General features: G+C 36.4%; 1 protein-coding gene across 1 annotated transcript; it reads left to right on the top strand.

The window, feature by feature from the left end:
* Positions 1-2102: 2102 nt before the first annotated feature.
* LOC147852036 (endoglucanase 19-like) lies at positions 2103-8013 on the top strand. The gene is made up of 9 exons (XM_087334036.1): positions 2103-2342; positions 4515-4727; positions 5223-5423; positions 5576-5665; positions 5749-5913; positions 5995-6115; positions 6243-6406; positions 6487-6838; positions 7326-8013. Exons 1-9 carry the CDS (start codon positions 2112-2114, stop codon positions 7637-7639), a joined length of 1851 nt encoding a protein of 616 aa, XP_087190162.1. The 5' UTR covers positions 2103-2111; the 3' UTR covers positions 7640-8013.
* The last annotated feature ends 5835 nt before the right edge of the window (positions 8014-13848 follow it).

Raw genomic sequence — 13848 nt, 5'->3', positions numbered from 1 at the left:
AAATGTAGGAATATATAGATAGAATATTAGTAATGTGTGTGTAGTTTTATGAGAACATTCATAATTATACATCACACACCGGATGAACCTATCTAATTGTTTGCATTGTTATGTTATTATTTTGTTTAGGTTCATTGATGTATTCATTATGCATATAATTCCAATACATCAATTCCTTGTTCTCATACTTGGTTTTCCCTATTATCTTAAAAGATGTACAAGGAATGAATCGAAGTGTGATTGAGCAACATTTAACCTTCTAGCTCATCTACTACATTCGAGTCAAGTTACACATAGGTGGGTGGGACCATAATTATAGGGTCTTATTTTAAGGCAACCCTCACCAAAAATCATGGCTCAATTGAAGGAGAAATTTGAGGAAAATCCATTTTCAAGGCAAGGTGGGCTTGATTTCTCATTAAAATACATGTCAATCTCCCAATATTTACTTTTGTCACCTTCCCTAGCCTACCTTACAATAACAAAAATGATGTTATGGAAAAGACTGTGAAATTGGATTGTTCAAACAAGCATTACATCGAAACGCATATACGGAAATCATGTGTTTTATTGATTTCCTATAAGATTGTCTACCTTTGAGGGTGTAAAGAGTTTGAATATATTGTGTTTTATATAATTTAGTTTCATGTGTGAGATCTCCTTTTTAATCTTATGTGAGCTATTATAATAGATAGTGTACATATATATTATTGTCGGCGCATACGTTTTGTGTTTGGATGTTAGCAACTATCTCGTCTCTTGTCTAGAAGACGAAAAAAGTTACCTTTTAGCTCATATACTTGCCACACTACTAGAATGCAAAAGAGCTTCCAAGATCTAATCTGTGTCGCGACAATTTTATTGGAATAAGAAAAGAGCTTTTGGACTTCTACTTGGATTGGAACATGGCGCGCATCGTAGCTCAAAGATGTCATGGGATCTGTTGTAAGATGGGAGGGTTAGGAAAACGGAGTTCCTAAATAATAAAAATTCCTTTATTGGAATCAGGGTCAGGATGTCGTTCCTTAATTGGGTAGCATGAGTTCATGTGGTTGGTCAGAGTGATAAGTTGCACCATGGAGCAACTATATGATCACGTATGTTGGCCTTAGTTGGTGCATAAACACACTCACACACACACACACACACACACAAGATACAAGAGACGAGGTCCATAAGAGGGTGCATGATCATAATTACTCGCGACTGATTGTCATGTGCAACAATCTCATATAATTACAGGTGCGAAATCATCCCTCCATTAAGGAGTGCAAGAGCCACACCGAAAAAGCTGCGAGCATTTGGGGGGGGGGCATGGTTTGATTGATGGATTTACTTCAGGTTTCACTAAAATCAAACCAAACCCCTCGGTAGGGGAGGAGGGGGGGGGGGGGGAATGCATTCCTCGGACCCAATTGAGTCAAGGGCAAGCCATCCCAAAGGGAGACATACGTGCATACATGATACAAGCAAGCAAACAAAGGAATACACACACATATACATGCATACATGATACAAGCAAGCAAGCAAACAAAGAAACACACACACATACATACACACACACACACACACACACACACACACACACACATGCACACACATGCACACACACACACACATACATACATACATACATACATACATACATACATACATACATACATACATACATACATACATACATACATACATACATACATACATACGTACATACGTACGTACGTACATAGATGTACATACATACATACATACAGAAACATTACATACATAAACATACATAGATACAAACATTACATACAAACATTCATTCATACATAAAACGTACATAGTTACAAACATACATACAATAAATGTACATACATATGTATGTATACATATATAAAAGGACGGGTCTAAAAGGAGTAAGTCAAGGTTCTTTTTAATCTTTTATTCTTACATACATACTTTAATGGCTAAGGCAGAAGGCAACTAACGTCTCTCTCTGTCTCTGTCTCTTGTCTCTCGTTTCAATACAAAAAGACACAATTATGTGTACTATTATATAGTCTATAAAAGCAAGAAGGAAAACCGAAGGAAACGCAGAACGCAAGAAAGCTCCCGTTCGTGTGGACATGGCGATTCCATTCCTGTTCCTTCCTTCTGCTTCATCTTCCTTCTTCGCCTTCTTCATTGCTAACGTTCTTTTCCTTCCTCATCTCGGCCATGGCTTCTCCCCTGATTATCTCTCCGCTCTCCATAACAGCCTCCTCTTCTTCGAAGGCCAACGATCTGGTCCTCTTCCCAGCTCTCAACGAGTCACCTGGCGCTCCGATTCTGCTCTCCACGATGGAATTGATCAAGGAGTAAGTCCAAGCTTCTAATCTCTTCATCCTTTTTCTTTTTATTATTATCTTTTCTGTATATCAGACAATAGCCGCATTCCGCATCGTTTCTTCTTTGCATTCACTACACTCAAATAGTGAGCTCTCGATTTCTCCATTAAGTAGTGCTTCGTAGCACTTTTTACCTCTTCATATGCTGTACAATTGAAGATCATTATTTTGTCTGTGATTCTTCCTATGCAAACTCTCCATACGACATTCGAATCGAATAACATTTCGACTTTACACTTCTTTTTCTTTATCTTTATATCAGATGATACTGTACATTGCTTTTTCTTTGCTGTGTCCATTACAGTAATTAGGATTCCATTGCAAACAATCCACATTGCCTATTTAATTAGACATTTGATTCACATTTTCCTTTTTTCTCTTCTTCTGTACAGCTGAAGGTATTCATATTCTATAGCTGACGATCATTTGTCTGTCCTTTAGCTTTTACACTAACCTGTATTCTGTCGCATTATCTGTACTTCCCATCGAGTTCCATTAGAGCTTGAAATCGTATCCTATTATCCTGCATTTCATCTTTGTACGTTCTCTATAACAATAACGCTACATCCTCTGCTGCTGCTGCTCTGTAGCAGACAATATATTGTAGCTACAGCTTTTGACGTTTGCATTCTATATAATAGTAATTTGTATTAAATCACGAACGGGCTACATTGCTCGTCTTTGTTCCAGAAAGCTCTCGATTACTCACGAAGTTCTTTTACTTTTTCTTCTTTATTACCGTTGATATCGGACAGTACTCTCGTCTTGCTTTCTCCACAACTGTAACCTTGCAGTATAATAGACGATCGACTATGGTCAATTGTACACTGTGTTTCACGTTTGTTTTTGCCATATCGGTAACTTCGTATTGCATTGGAGCTTCAAATCGCTTTCTTCATCTTTACAACAGTCGATGATATGCATTTCATTTTTACTTTCTACATCGTTTCCTCTTCTTTTTCTATAACAGAAACCATAAGATATTCTAGACAGTTTCAGTACCTTTATTTAACTCTACATCGCTTCTTCTCCTTCTGCTGTTCTGTTACAGAAATTATAAGGTATTCTAGACTGTTTCAGCTTTGATTTCTTATTTATAACAGATAATGTATATAACATGCAGTATTTTATTGTTGGCTTCTCCATAATAATCATTGCTTCCATCATTGCAAACAAGCTAAACTGTCTGTCTCCATTACAGAGCTCGCAGACAAGGAGACTGCCTTCTAGTGAATTGCATTACACCTTCCTTTCCCTTCGTTTATCGTTCCATGTTTGTTATGCTTCTCATGTATATTTCACATACATTGCTCTTCAAACGGTTTTCTTTCTCTGTTCTTTTTTTCAAGTCAACCATTTGCACGGGCCATTTATTTTGTTTAACAACTTAGAGTCACCAAAAGAATTTAACCTGCTTCTTTGAATCTACAAGTACAGGTTTTGTACTGAAATAGCCTTGTTTATTACTGCTACAAAAGATATCATGATGCAGATCGAAACAAACCAGGACCTTTGTGTTTACAAAGTCCTCTTTTGCGAACAGAAAATCCTTTATTCGTCGCAGAAAAATTGCTTTGGTATCTCTTTATTTCTGTACTTAAGAAAGCCACTCAAAGTCTATGCTGAAGAACGATGTACTGTGGGCTTTGTATATATGTAGACGAATTTGATATTGATAGTTTTGTCTTTCGTAGAAATGTGAAAATAAGCAAGATATGAAAATGTTTTTTTGAACCTACAAAGATGCTTTTTATACTTATTTCTTTTTGTTTTCAGCTCTAATCAAGACACGATGGCAATGTTTTCTTTGGATCTACAAAGGCGGGCTTTATGCTGATATCTCTTTCTTTTGTGTTCAAGGAATGCTTGTTGATGCCATCTTAAGTAAACGATTATTATAATGTTATGTTTAGATCTACAATGACAGATTTTGTGATCTCCTGAGAAAGGCATGCTGATGCTATGGTTAATAAAAACAATTTATAATGTTTGAATATACACTGACGGATTTTATAGTGATGTTTGGATGCATGATTATAATGATTTTCGTTATCTCTCCAGGTCAATGAACGAATGATTATTTATAATGATTTGTTTTCTCCTTATTGAATGAATGATTGTAATGTTTTTATTTCTCTATAGGTGGATCTTGTTGGGGGATACTATGATGCAGGTGACAATGTGAAGTTCGGTCTGCCAATGGCTTTCACGATCACAATGCTGTCATGGAGCGTGGTTGAATATGAAGACCGCATTTCCTCTACTGGAGAACTCCAACATGTCCATGAAGCAATAAGGTGGGGAACAGATTACTTCATCAAAGCTCACCCAGAGCCCAATCTTCTGTGGGGAGAGGTATGCTGTTGTTATTGGAAATTTGGAATCAATCAATATCTCTTGCTATAGGTAAAATAATTTCGTGAATGGATATGCCTAGAGTATTTCCTACTGAATATAACCCAAAGTTTGAGGCTTTATTGAGAAAGTGAATATGGTGAATTGTTGAGAGTAGATATCATAACTGCTACTGGTTTACATTCTTGATTCCTAAGAAGAGTTTTTTTGTAAATAGACAACAAATGATGTTTGAGAGGCCTAGATACTATCACCTGTTTTTCTCAAGGTCGCAAATGATTTCACATTCCTGATATTCTGTAAATTATTATTATCGGAAATAAGCAATCCCTGATGATGGAGGGGAGTACAGCGGCTGTTTGTGGTAGGTGTACGTTCTAGAACTCCAGGAATAGTTCTGATTGAAAAATTAAGGATGGTGCAGTGTTATTTAAAAGTTTTCTCTTATTAGAATTGGCGAATTGATGATGATTATAATGATAAAATTCTATGAAGGTTGGAGATGGATTTTCAGACCACTATTGTTGGCAAAGGCCTGAGGATATGACGACGTCAAGACAAGCTTACAGCATCAGTGAGAACAACCCAGGATCTGAACTGGCTGCAGAAACTGCGGCAGCCATGGCAGCTGCCTCTATGGTCTTCTCGAGGACAGATCCATCTTATTCATTAACTCTATTAGAACATGCTAAGCAGGTAATAATAATCTTTCATCTCTCTTCCATACTATTCTTTTAGTTGGCTCTCTCTTTCTCTCTTATATTGTTCACATTCAGTATATATATGTATGTAAATGCAGAGATAGGGTTTCTTTCTAATAGCACGCTTACGTTTTTCATTTATTTCAGCTCTTCACTTTTGCGGATACTTATCGGGGTCATTATGACAGCAGCATTTGGGTGGCCCGAAATTTCTATTTGTCCGAGAGTGGCTATGGTGTAAGCTAAGAGAAGAGACAATATTAATGATTAAATGGTTTCCATATCATTGATTCAAATAGATTTTATGCTTTACTTGACAGGATGAACTTCTCTGGGCTGCTTTATGGCTCTTTGAGGCTACAACAGACAATTATTACCTTGAATATGTTATCCAGAATGCTCATAGTTTAGGTGGAACTAGTTGGGCAGTGAAAGAATTCAGCTGGGATGTTAAGTATGCTGGTGTCCAAGTTCTTGCATCAAAGGTTAGATAATTATTTTTTTAGTGATTGCAAGCTCTCTTAATCACTTTCATTTTTTAAGTGGGAGTATTCCATAAAATGCAGATTTTATTGGAAGGAAGAGGTTCAGATTTAGAGATTTTGATGCAATATCAGGCTCAAGCACATTACTTCATGTGTGCTTGCCTCCAGAAAAATTATGGGAGAGATGTTCGGCGGACTCCAGGTACTCAACATACTATTCTTTGAAGGACTCCATCTTCTTTTTCATGTTTATGAATGTTAATATTTGGATGTGATTATGGCAGACATCATTGTTTTTATCATATCTTGAGTGTACCTTATATACGCAGGGGGTTTGATATATACAAGAGCTTGGAACAACTTGCAATATGTGGTTGGAGCATCCTTCCTCATGACAGTATATTCAGACTATCTTTCAAAATCTAATAAGGAAATAGTCTGCCCGGCTGGACATGTTGGATCCACAGAGCTCTTTGATATGGCAAAATCTCAGGTAGAGCTAGCATCCAGTTCTGTGTAGATATCAATCATGCGAAGGATATGATAACATGAAAGTTCTGTTCTTTGTATTAGGTTGACTATATACTGGGAAATAATCCTAGAGGAACTAGTTATATGGTTGGTCTTGGTTCTAATTATCCACAAAGGGTTCATCATCGTGCTGCCTCAATCATCTCGTACAAAGAGGACCCAAGTTTTGTTCCTTGCAGGGAAGGATATCAGACGTGGTATACAAGGAGCTCTAGTAACCCTAATATCCATGTTGGTGCAATAGTAGGAGGTCCCGATGAGAATGACAACTATGCAGATGACAGGGAAAATTTCGACCAAAGTGAACCTACTACTTACAATAGTGGCCCCATGATCGGGCTGCTTGCAAGGTTGCATGGAGCAAATACTTATGCTTATGCCCAAAGTAAAATAGGTAATGGCAATGTGGCATGGCAACTTCTTTGCTAATCAATATGTGCTTAGTGTAGCATGTAAAGTTGTTTCCTTATGTTTGTGGTATTAGCAATTTGTGGCAGTCATAATGTAGCATGCCAAGTTGTTTGGTTACGTATGTGGTGGTAGCAATGTAGCATGTCAAGTTCTTTGATTATATGTTTGACAGTAGCTATGTAACATACCATGGTCGCAATGTAGCATGCCAAGTTCTTCGGTTACATGTGTGTTTGACAGTAGCAATGTAACATACAATGTTCTTTGGTTTTGTATGCGGTAAAAGAAACATGGCATGTTAAATTCTTTGCTCTGGTATGTGGTATCAGAAATGTGGCATGTATGCAAACTTCTTTGCTTAATAAGGAATAGTATGTGTGATTATAGCAATGTGGCATGTGATTTTCTTTGTTTGCTTTATTGATCAATGTATGTTGGTTGTGATTTAACCTTTTGGATGATCATTGCAGTTGATTCTCCAAGTTCTTCTCAGGAGATTCTCATCTCTCAAGAGATGACTACGTCTTGGGTCTTCAAAGGTGAAAGACATTACAGGTACCAAGTCAGAGTCAAGAACAATTCAGCCAAAACATTGCAATCCCTTAAACTACTTGTGATGGATGTGCATGGACCTCTATGGGGGCTTTCCAAGACTGGTTTGATGACATATACATTTCCTACATGGATAAAATCCTTGGCTTCAAAGCAAAGCTTTGTGTTTATCTACATACAATCCTTGCCTTCAAGCGCCTCTATCTCCATTGTTAGTGCAGTCTTTACATGAATCATGGATTCTCTCTATCGATTACAAATTCTTTTAATATTACCTTATCAATAATAAATTATTATCGAATCATACGGAAAAGAAGAGGAACTCATTGGTAAACTCCAATCCAAGGAGGAAAGGAAATCCAATCTTGGCATCATATATATAATATGTATACTTAGAAAAGGAGCAGAAAAGGGTTGCAAGGTTTCCCTTTCAGATTCCTTGCTTTCCCTTTTTGTTTTCTATATTTTTTCCACTGTATTATTTCTCTCTAGTGATAAGATTTCTAGTGGAGATGTGTAGGTATATCATCCCAGAGATCTGAACAAGACAGAATCTTCTGATGTATAATTTTTATTACATATAAATTCATTACTATAAATTCTATCTTTCAGAATCCCAAAACTATTTCCAACTGCTCTTTTTACCATACGGAAGGCTGTCTGATTTGCATGTATTTTATTAGAACAATGCGTATCGTATTTCATGTGTATTTGTGGCTTTATATCTATGAACTCAAAATGTCATATCTCATTTTCCGACAATCGATGACCTCATAGTTTCCTTATATTGAACAAAGAGAACTAAACTACAGGTCAATTAGCAAATGTTTCCTCTCTTTACTTCTAATTTTGTAATGGTAAAATTGACCATATCCATCAATCATTCAACCAAGAACTCTATTGGGAAAAGCTGTGTTATTTTGGGCAACAAATAGTCTGATGAATCATTCCTACGGATGCTTCAGTTTTCAGTGAGAACTAGTCCGAAACTTCATAAACTTCATTTGGTTGACTTGGGGTAAATCCGGTTGTTTTGGATAACAAATATTCTGATGAATCATCATTTGGTTAACTTGGGGTAAATCCCTGATGTGTTTGTTCAAAGGATTTTGAATCTTATACAATCAATTATGACCAATTGAGTGCATTTATCTTGTATCTTTAAGAGCAATTCCTTGCATTAAGGATGGATTGTGCGAGCAGTAATTAATCACGTAATTCTTTTTTCTTTTTGGTATAAGATTGAATTATTGTAACTTTGGTCGAATTTTGTATCGTAGTATGCGAGACTAGAATAGAGACGCAATTACTGTTTATGGTAACTTAGTGATTGGTGCTTCATCATTTTCTATCTTTATCACTCAAGAAGCTCTAAGTAAGTTACATGGAAAATGTATTTTTAGACCGCTGATAAAAACGTGAGTTCTAAACTATTATGTTTCTACCCAAGAAAGACGGCAATCTTCAAGATTATGTCTTTACCGAATCACAGCTTTCTTGCAGCTAGAATTTCTTCCACCAAACTGATGACCCAAAACAGGTATTTTTCTGCAGATTCTCTTCCATTAATTGCTTCTGAAATTTTATTTATATTCTTGTTTTTTTTCCCACATATATGTTGTTGATTGATGGATTTTGTATTTTTCTTGTGGAAAAGTAGAACTTTCGTTGTTTAAAGTTAAAGCTTAAATATATTGGCACGAACGTACAATTAGATCAGGTAAGCCCTAAACCCTAACACCCCAGAATAACCCTGAGTTTTTATTTTTTCCCTCGATGCCCTTGTGTATTTGTTGCTTTCATAGGTGCCCTGAGTCAACTGCAGCAGAAGCAATTATATGGGCAATTCATCTGTATTTCTGTGTCTTGCGGTTAGTGGAAATAAAGGCATTTGGAGAAACAATGAAAGCCCAGAGGCATTTGGGGAAATAAAACAAAGATACATACATACATATTATCTGCATTTGTTTGTGGGTGATGTACCCATGCTTGAATTGTGGGCCAATGAGCTAGTGTGGAAGGATTATAATTGGAGTTTTTCCCTTGAATCAGTACACTAATTTCATGGTAAGAGTAAGAAAAGTATCATGTCCACTATAGAAATTTGAATCAATTGATTCTACAATGATTAAGACTACGAAGGTGGATAATAAAAAGTGGGAACTTGGATATTTACAAGAGTCCAACTTTCAACAGAAGAGAATACCAATGAGAATTTGAGCATCAACTAGCTCTTATTCCTCTGCTTGCTGGTACTCTCGACAATCAACTCTTTATCCTTTGAAGTCCCAAGGTCTTCAACAAAAGATCTACATTATTGTCCACTGATTGGATTTCCAACTTTACCTTCTATCATATGATGCCAATGAATTTTAGGTGTCAGCATGGTGTTCAAATTGGCTTCCTTCCAACACTGTGTGCTCCTAACTGATTCAAGAGGGAATGAATCTTCCTCTCAATCAGTCTGCTTTCTAAGAGCCTCAATCTTTTTCATTTTCAGAAAACATACCCGCATTAGTCTATTACGATCATCTACTATCCAGATGATGAAGATGGAAGATCTGCTAAATGTCTTTTCCCTATCTTTTGTTAGAGGTCCGTATGACGCAATTTGGGAGGAGAATTTGCGCTGTCACCCTTATGTTAGGAAGACTTTAACCGTTGCACACCAGTCTCAGAAAGTTGTGCTCAAAGTGTGGATGCCAGAACTTCATATCCAATATGCTCTTACACCCGTCTGTGACTACTGCAGTTAGCTTGAACAAATTGCCTTTTCTTTTACAAGGAACCCATCTTCCTGTCAAGCGTTGGCATGGATTTTCTGCACCTGACTTGTGGGGGACTACCTCTTCATACTCAACATCAACCAGCCTCTGCATGTACAATAGATCTCACAATAGATCTCCTAAGATTTGGGGACAAAAAGTACATCTTCTAGGCACTTCTTCCAGTCACTCAAGAGGCATTTCTAGAACTAGCTTCATGGACCCATTATGTGTTGGCCTACTTCTTTATCCAACAGTTAAGTGTCTATGCCCATGAGCACCTCTCGACAAGATTTGTTGACTTCAAACCATCCTCGTGCCAGTCTAACCGCAACTCTACCCTCTTGTGTATAGCCAAATGCTGCACGGAGGTCTTCTTAGCTAACTTTTGGCTTTGGATTTTGGCACACTCTGTTGGAATTCTTCTTTGGCCTTCCAGCCTTCTCTCCATTCCATCAATTTTTTTTTGGAAGGATCTATGTTTGAGTGAGTATGAAATCGCCATCCATAGCCTTTCCTCTTCAAAGGAAAGCAAGGGATTGATTGTGACATTTGTTGAATTAACATCAACACGAAATCCGTTATGGCTAAAATAAGTTCATACATGGCATCCGCATTCTGCCCTCTCCATGCTTGTCCATCTGCTTTACCTTCAACCACGTTCCAGATAGCTTTTCACACACTCTCGATTTGGTCTAATCCTTACATAATCTTCTCATTGTCATAATGTGCACTCTCTGTAGCATCATTCATTTGTTACATTATTGAACATCAAGAGTCACTATTTAGTTTAGTTTTGTGCTCACATAGGTCACATTTGACGTATGAGAATGATAACAAAATTCATAGGGTTGCTAACTCTTAATAGTAAACTCAGGAATTGCATCAACTTCTCAATCTCTCTCTTGGTTGATCATGGTAAAAGGATCACCATGGACAAATGCGGAGATGAACGAAATAAGAGACAAAACGAAGGGCAAATTCAAAATTGATTGGTGATGCAAACGACTTTGTATATTTTGTGATGCTCTCTACAACTCAAAATGAATGACCATGATGTTTTTTGTATTCAAGATTGTGTTGATGATGTTAGTGTTTGAAGTCTAGTGTTTTGAAAGAAAAAGTTGGCATAATAATGAACATAGGCATTTGGTTGAGGATTGGTGGCACTAAACTCGATCATTGTCATTGCTTGAATATTCTATGTGTTCGTTGCCTACTACAAATATGTAATTAAGTGAGACAATTAGTTTGTAAGATGCCATTTTGTTTCGTAAATACGTTAGTAAACTATTATGTATGAATCAACAATGGTTCGGTTTTGATTTAACTACTTTGCCATATTTGATGGGTCTTTGGACAATCCCACAGAGCTACATAATTAGGAGAGGTAAGTATCCCACGTTGCCACGCTCCAACCTTATCTCATTACCAATATGAGTAGTAATGCTTGTAGAGCCCTTACACTGCTTCACACTCGATCTCACAAGTTAGGTATTGAAGTTGCATCATGGTATCAGAATGTAATGAATTTGAAGTCATGCAAATTATGCAATGAAGGCATGGTAGAGGATGAAAGTCACTTGCTCTTCACATGCTCGACATATAGTGCAATTTGTTCAAGGTATGTTGACATACTAAGAGGGAGTGATAACTTAAGTGTCATACTTAAGACACCACTGAGAAGGTTGAGCTCATATGTGTATGCTTTATTCGCACATAGAAACTTTGTGCCTCAATGTATGAATACCCCTTCTTAGGAAGGAAATTGGTTACTTTGGTCCCATAGGTTAAAATTGGCCTCTTTATGGGCGATAAAAATTCTAATTCCAACCACAAGTTCTGGTAGTTATTTATGTATTAATATTGATTGCATGGCTATTTCTTATGTTTTTTTAATTGTTTCAGTTTAATCTTATGATTTTGTCAATCGATTATTATTCATGTTTGAAATACATTTCATTAAACTGGTATGTATGATAAGTATGAAATAAACCAACCCTTTAACCATCACTAATGTTATCATAATTTGCTGTATAAATCATTATTGTGCCAACTTGTTTGTAATATTTTATCAAAAACACGAAGAGTTAGTATCATTAACCTATAATACATTAGTGACTACAATATTTAATACGGAAAAGTACCAGGATACCCTTGGAAGTTCGTCGATTTACTAGAATGCCCCTGGAAGTTCCAAATTTACCAAACTACCCCTATGTCCAAAAAAATACACTTTATAAAGTAATTATACACTCAAATCTACAAGCCCTATTTACCAGGATACCCTTAAAACACAAATTTCTTTACTTAAGAGATTCTTTGGGTCCTTTGTACTTACTTTATAAAGTGTATTTTTTTGGACATAGGGGTAGTTTGGTAAATTTGGAACTTCCAGGGGCATTATGGTAAATAGACGAACTTCCAGGGGTATCCTAGTACTTTTCCCTATTTAATATAATGTGTTAATGCATAATATTATTTTCCTAATCTTAATAGTAAGGTCAATATTAAGTCTTATGTTATTATGTGCCCTATTACAAGCACATAAGCTCAATAATAAATTAGTGTTAATTATTACGGAGAAAACAAAATCAATTGGAAAATTTGATGAAACATTTAGTATGAACGAGTAGGATGATGAAACATTTGATTCTAAGGGTGCATATAGATATTGGCTCAACAATGAGCCGGTAGTTTTATTGAGTTTTGACATTAGCATTTGCCTCTTGCGTTACCCCAAGGACACCCATCATTTGGGATGCCCAATGCGTAAATGATCTCTTTGGATAACCAAAGGTCACTCATCTTTTTGAGATACGCAAAGGGCACTTGTCTCTTGGGATACAAAATGCATGAATATGTGAGATAACATTTTACTTTTTGTGGGCAAGTAACAAAATGCACGAATGGTTGAGGTAATGTTTTACTTTGTAACAATAATGTCACCATCTCATATGTCTAGAGGTGGTAAAAGTATGGGATGATTTGATGGTGAAAATATTAGTTTTAATTTAATGGCTATAATCATGGATGATGATGCTGGACCATCCCGACAACAATTGGCCTAACCTAACAATTTATGATATCCATTCGAGACATAATTTACTCAATATGACCTTACACTAAATATTTGAGATTAAAATATCTTAAGGTCAACTTGAAATTGACGTTGATAATGTAATTGTAGATTGAACTAATGGAGGCAGGAACTTCACAATGTGGACAAATTGGAAGCAACATAAAATACTATGCAACTTTTAATATAGGCCATTTCCATCTCTCGAGGATTACGTGCACCATGCGCAAAGTCAAATCTATAAATTAGGACTCGAGTGTGAGAAATGGTTTGTTGCTTGTTGCTTAAATGTCATTCATAGTTCCGGTTCGATGGTGCATGACAAGGCTCCTCAAACTTTCAAAGAAGCAATATTATTTCAAAAAAGGATTGCAACAAACAATAGTCAAGTCGAAGAGGATGAGATCACTAAGCATATCACATTATCAATTCCAAGTCTAAAAATTTGCACTCTAAATCAATTCAAGAATTTGATTTTAAATGGATATATCAAACTATTCATGATGCCACTTGGAAGGAAGAGAGATGTTATCCTACCTTTTCATTGCAAGAGTGCAATTTTTTAAAGGGAGGAGTTACGTTACATGCATAACCTCA

This window comes from Azolla caroliniana, unplaced genomic scaffold (genome assembly GCF_043228905.1).
Source record: "Azolla caroliniana isolate FFs.n. ecotype wild unplaced genomic scaffold, voAzoCaro1.0.p SCAF_18, whole genome shotgun sequence".
NCBI classification, from domain to species: domain Eukaryota; kingdom Viridiplantae; phylum Streptophyta; class Polypodiopsida; order Salviniales; family Salviniaceae; genus Azolla; species Azolla caroliniana.
The sequence above is the reverse complement of the archived record's forward strand: the minus strand, read 5'-3'. Positions and strand labels throughout refer to the sequence as shown.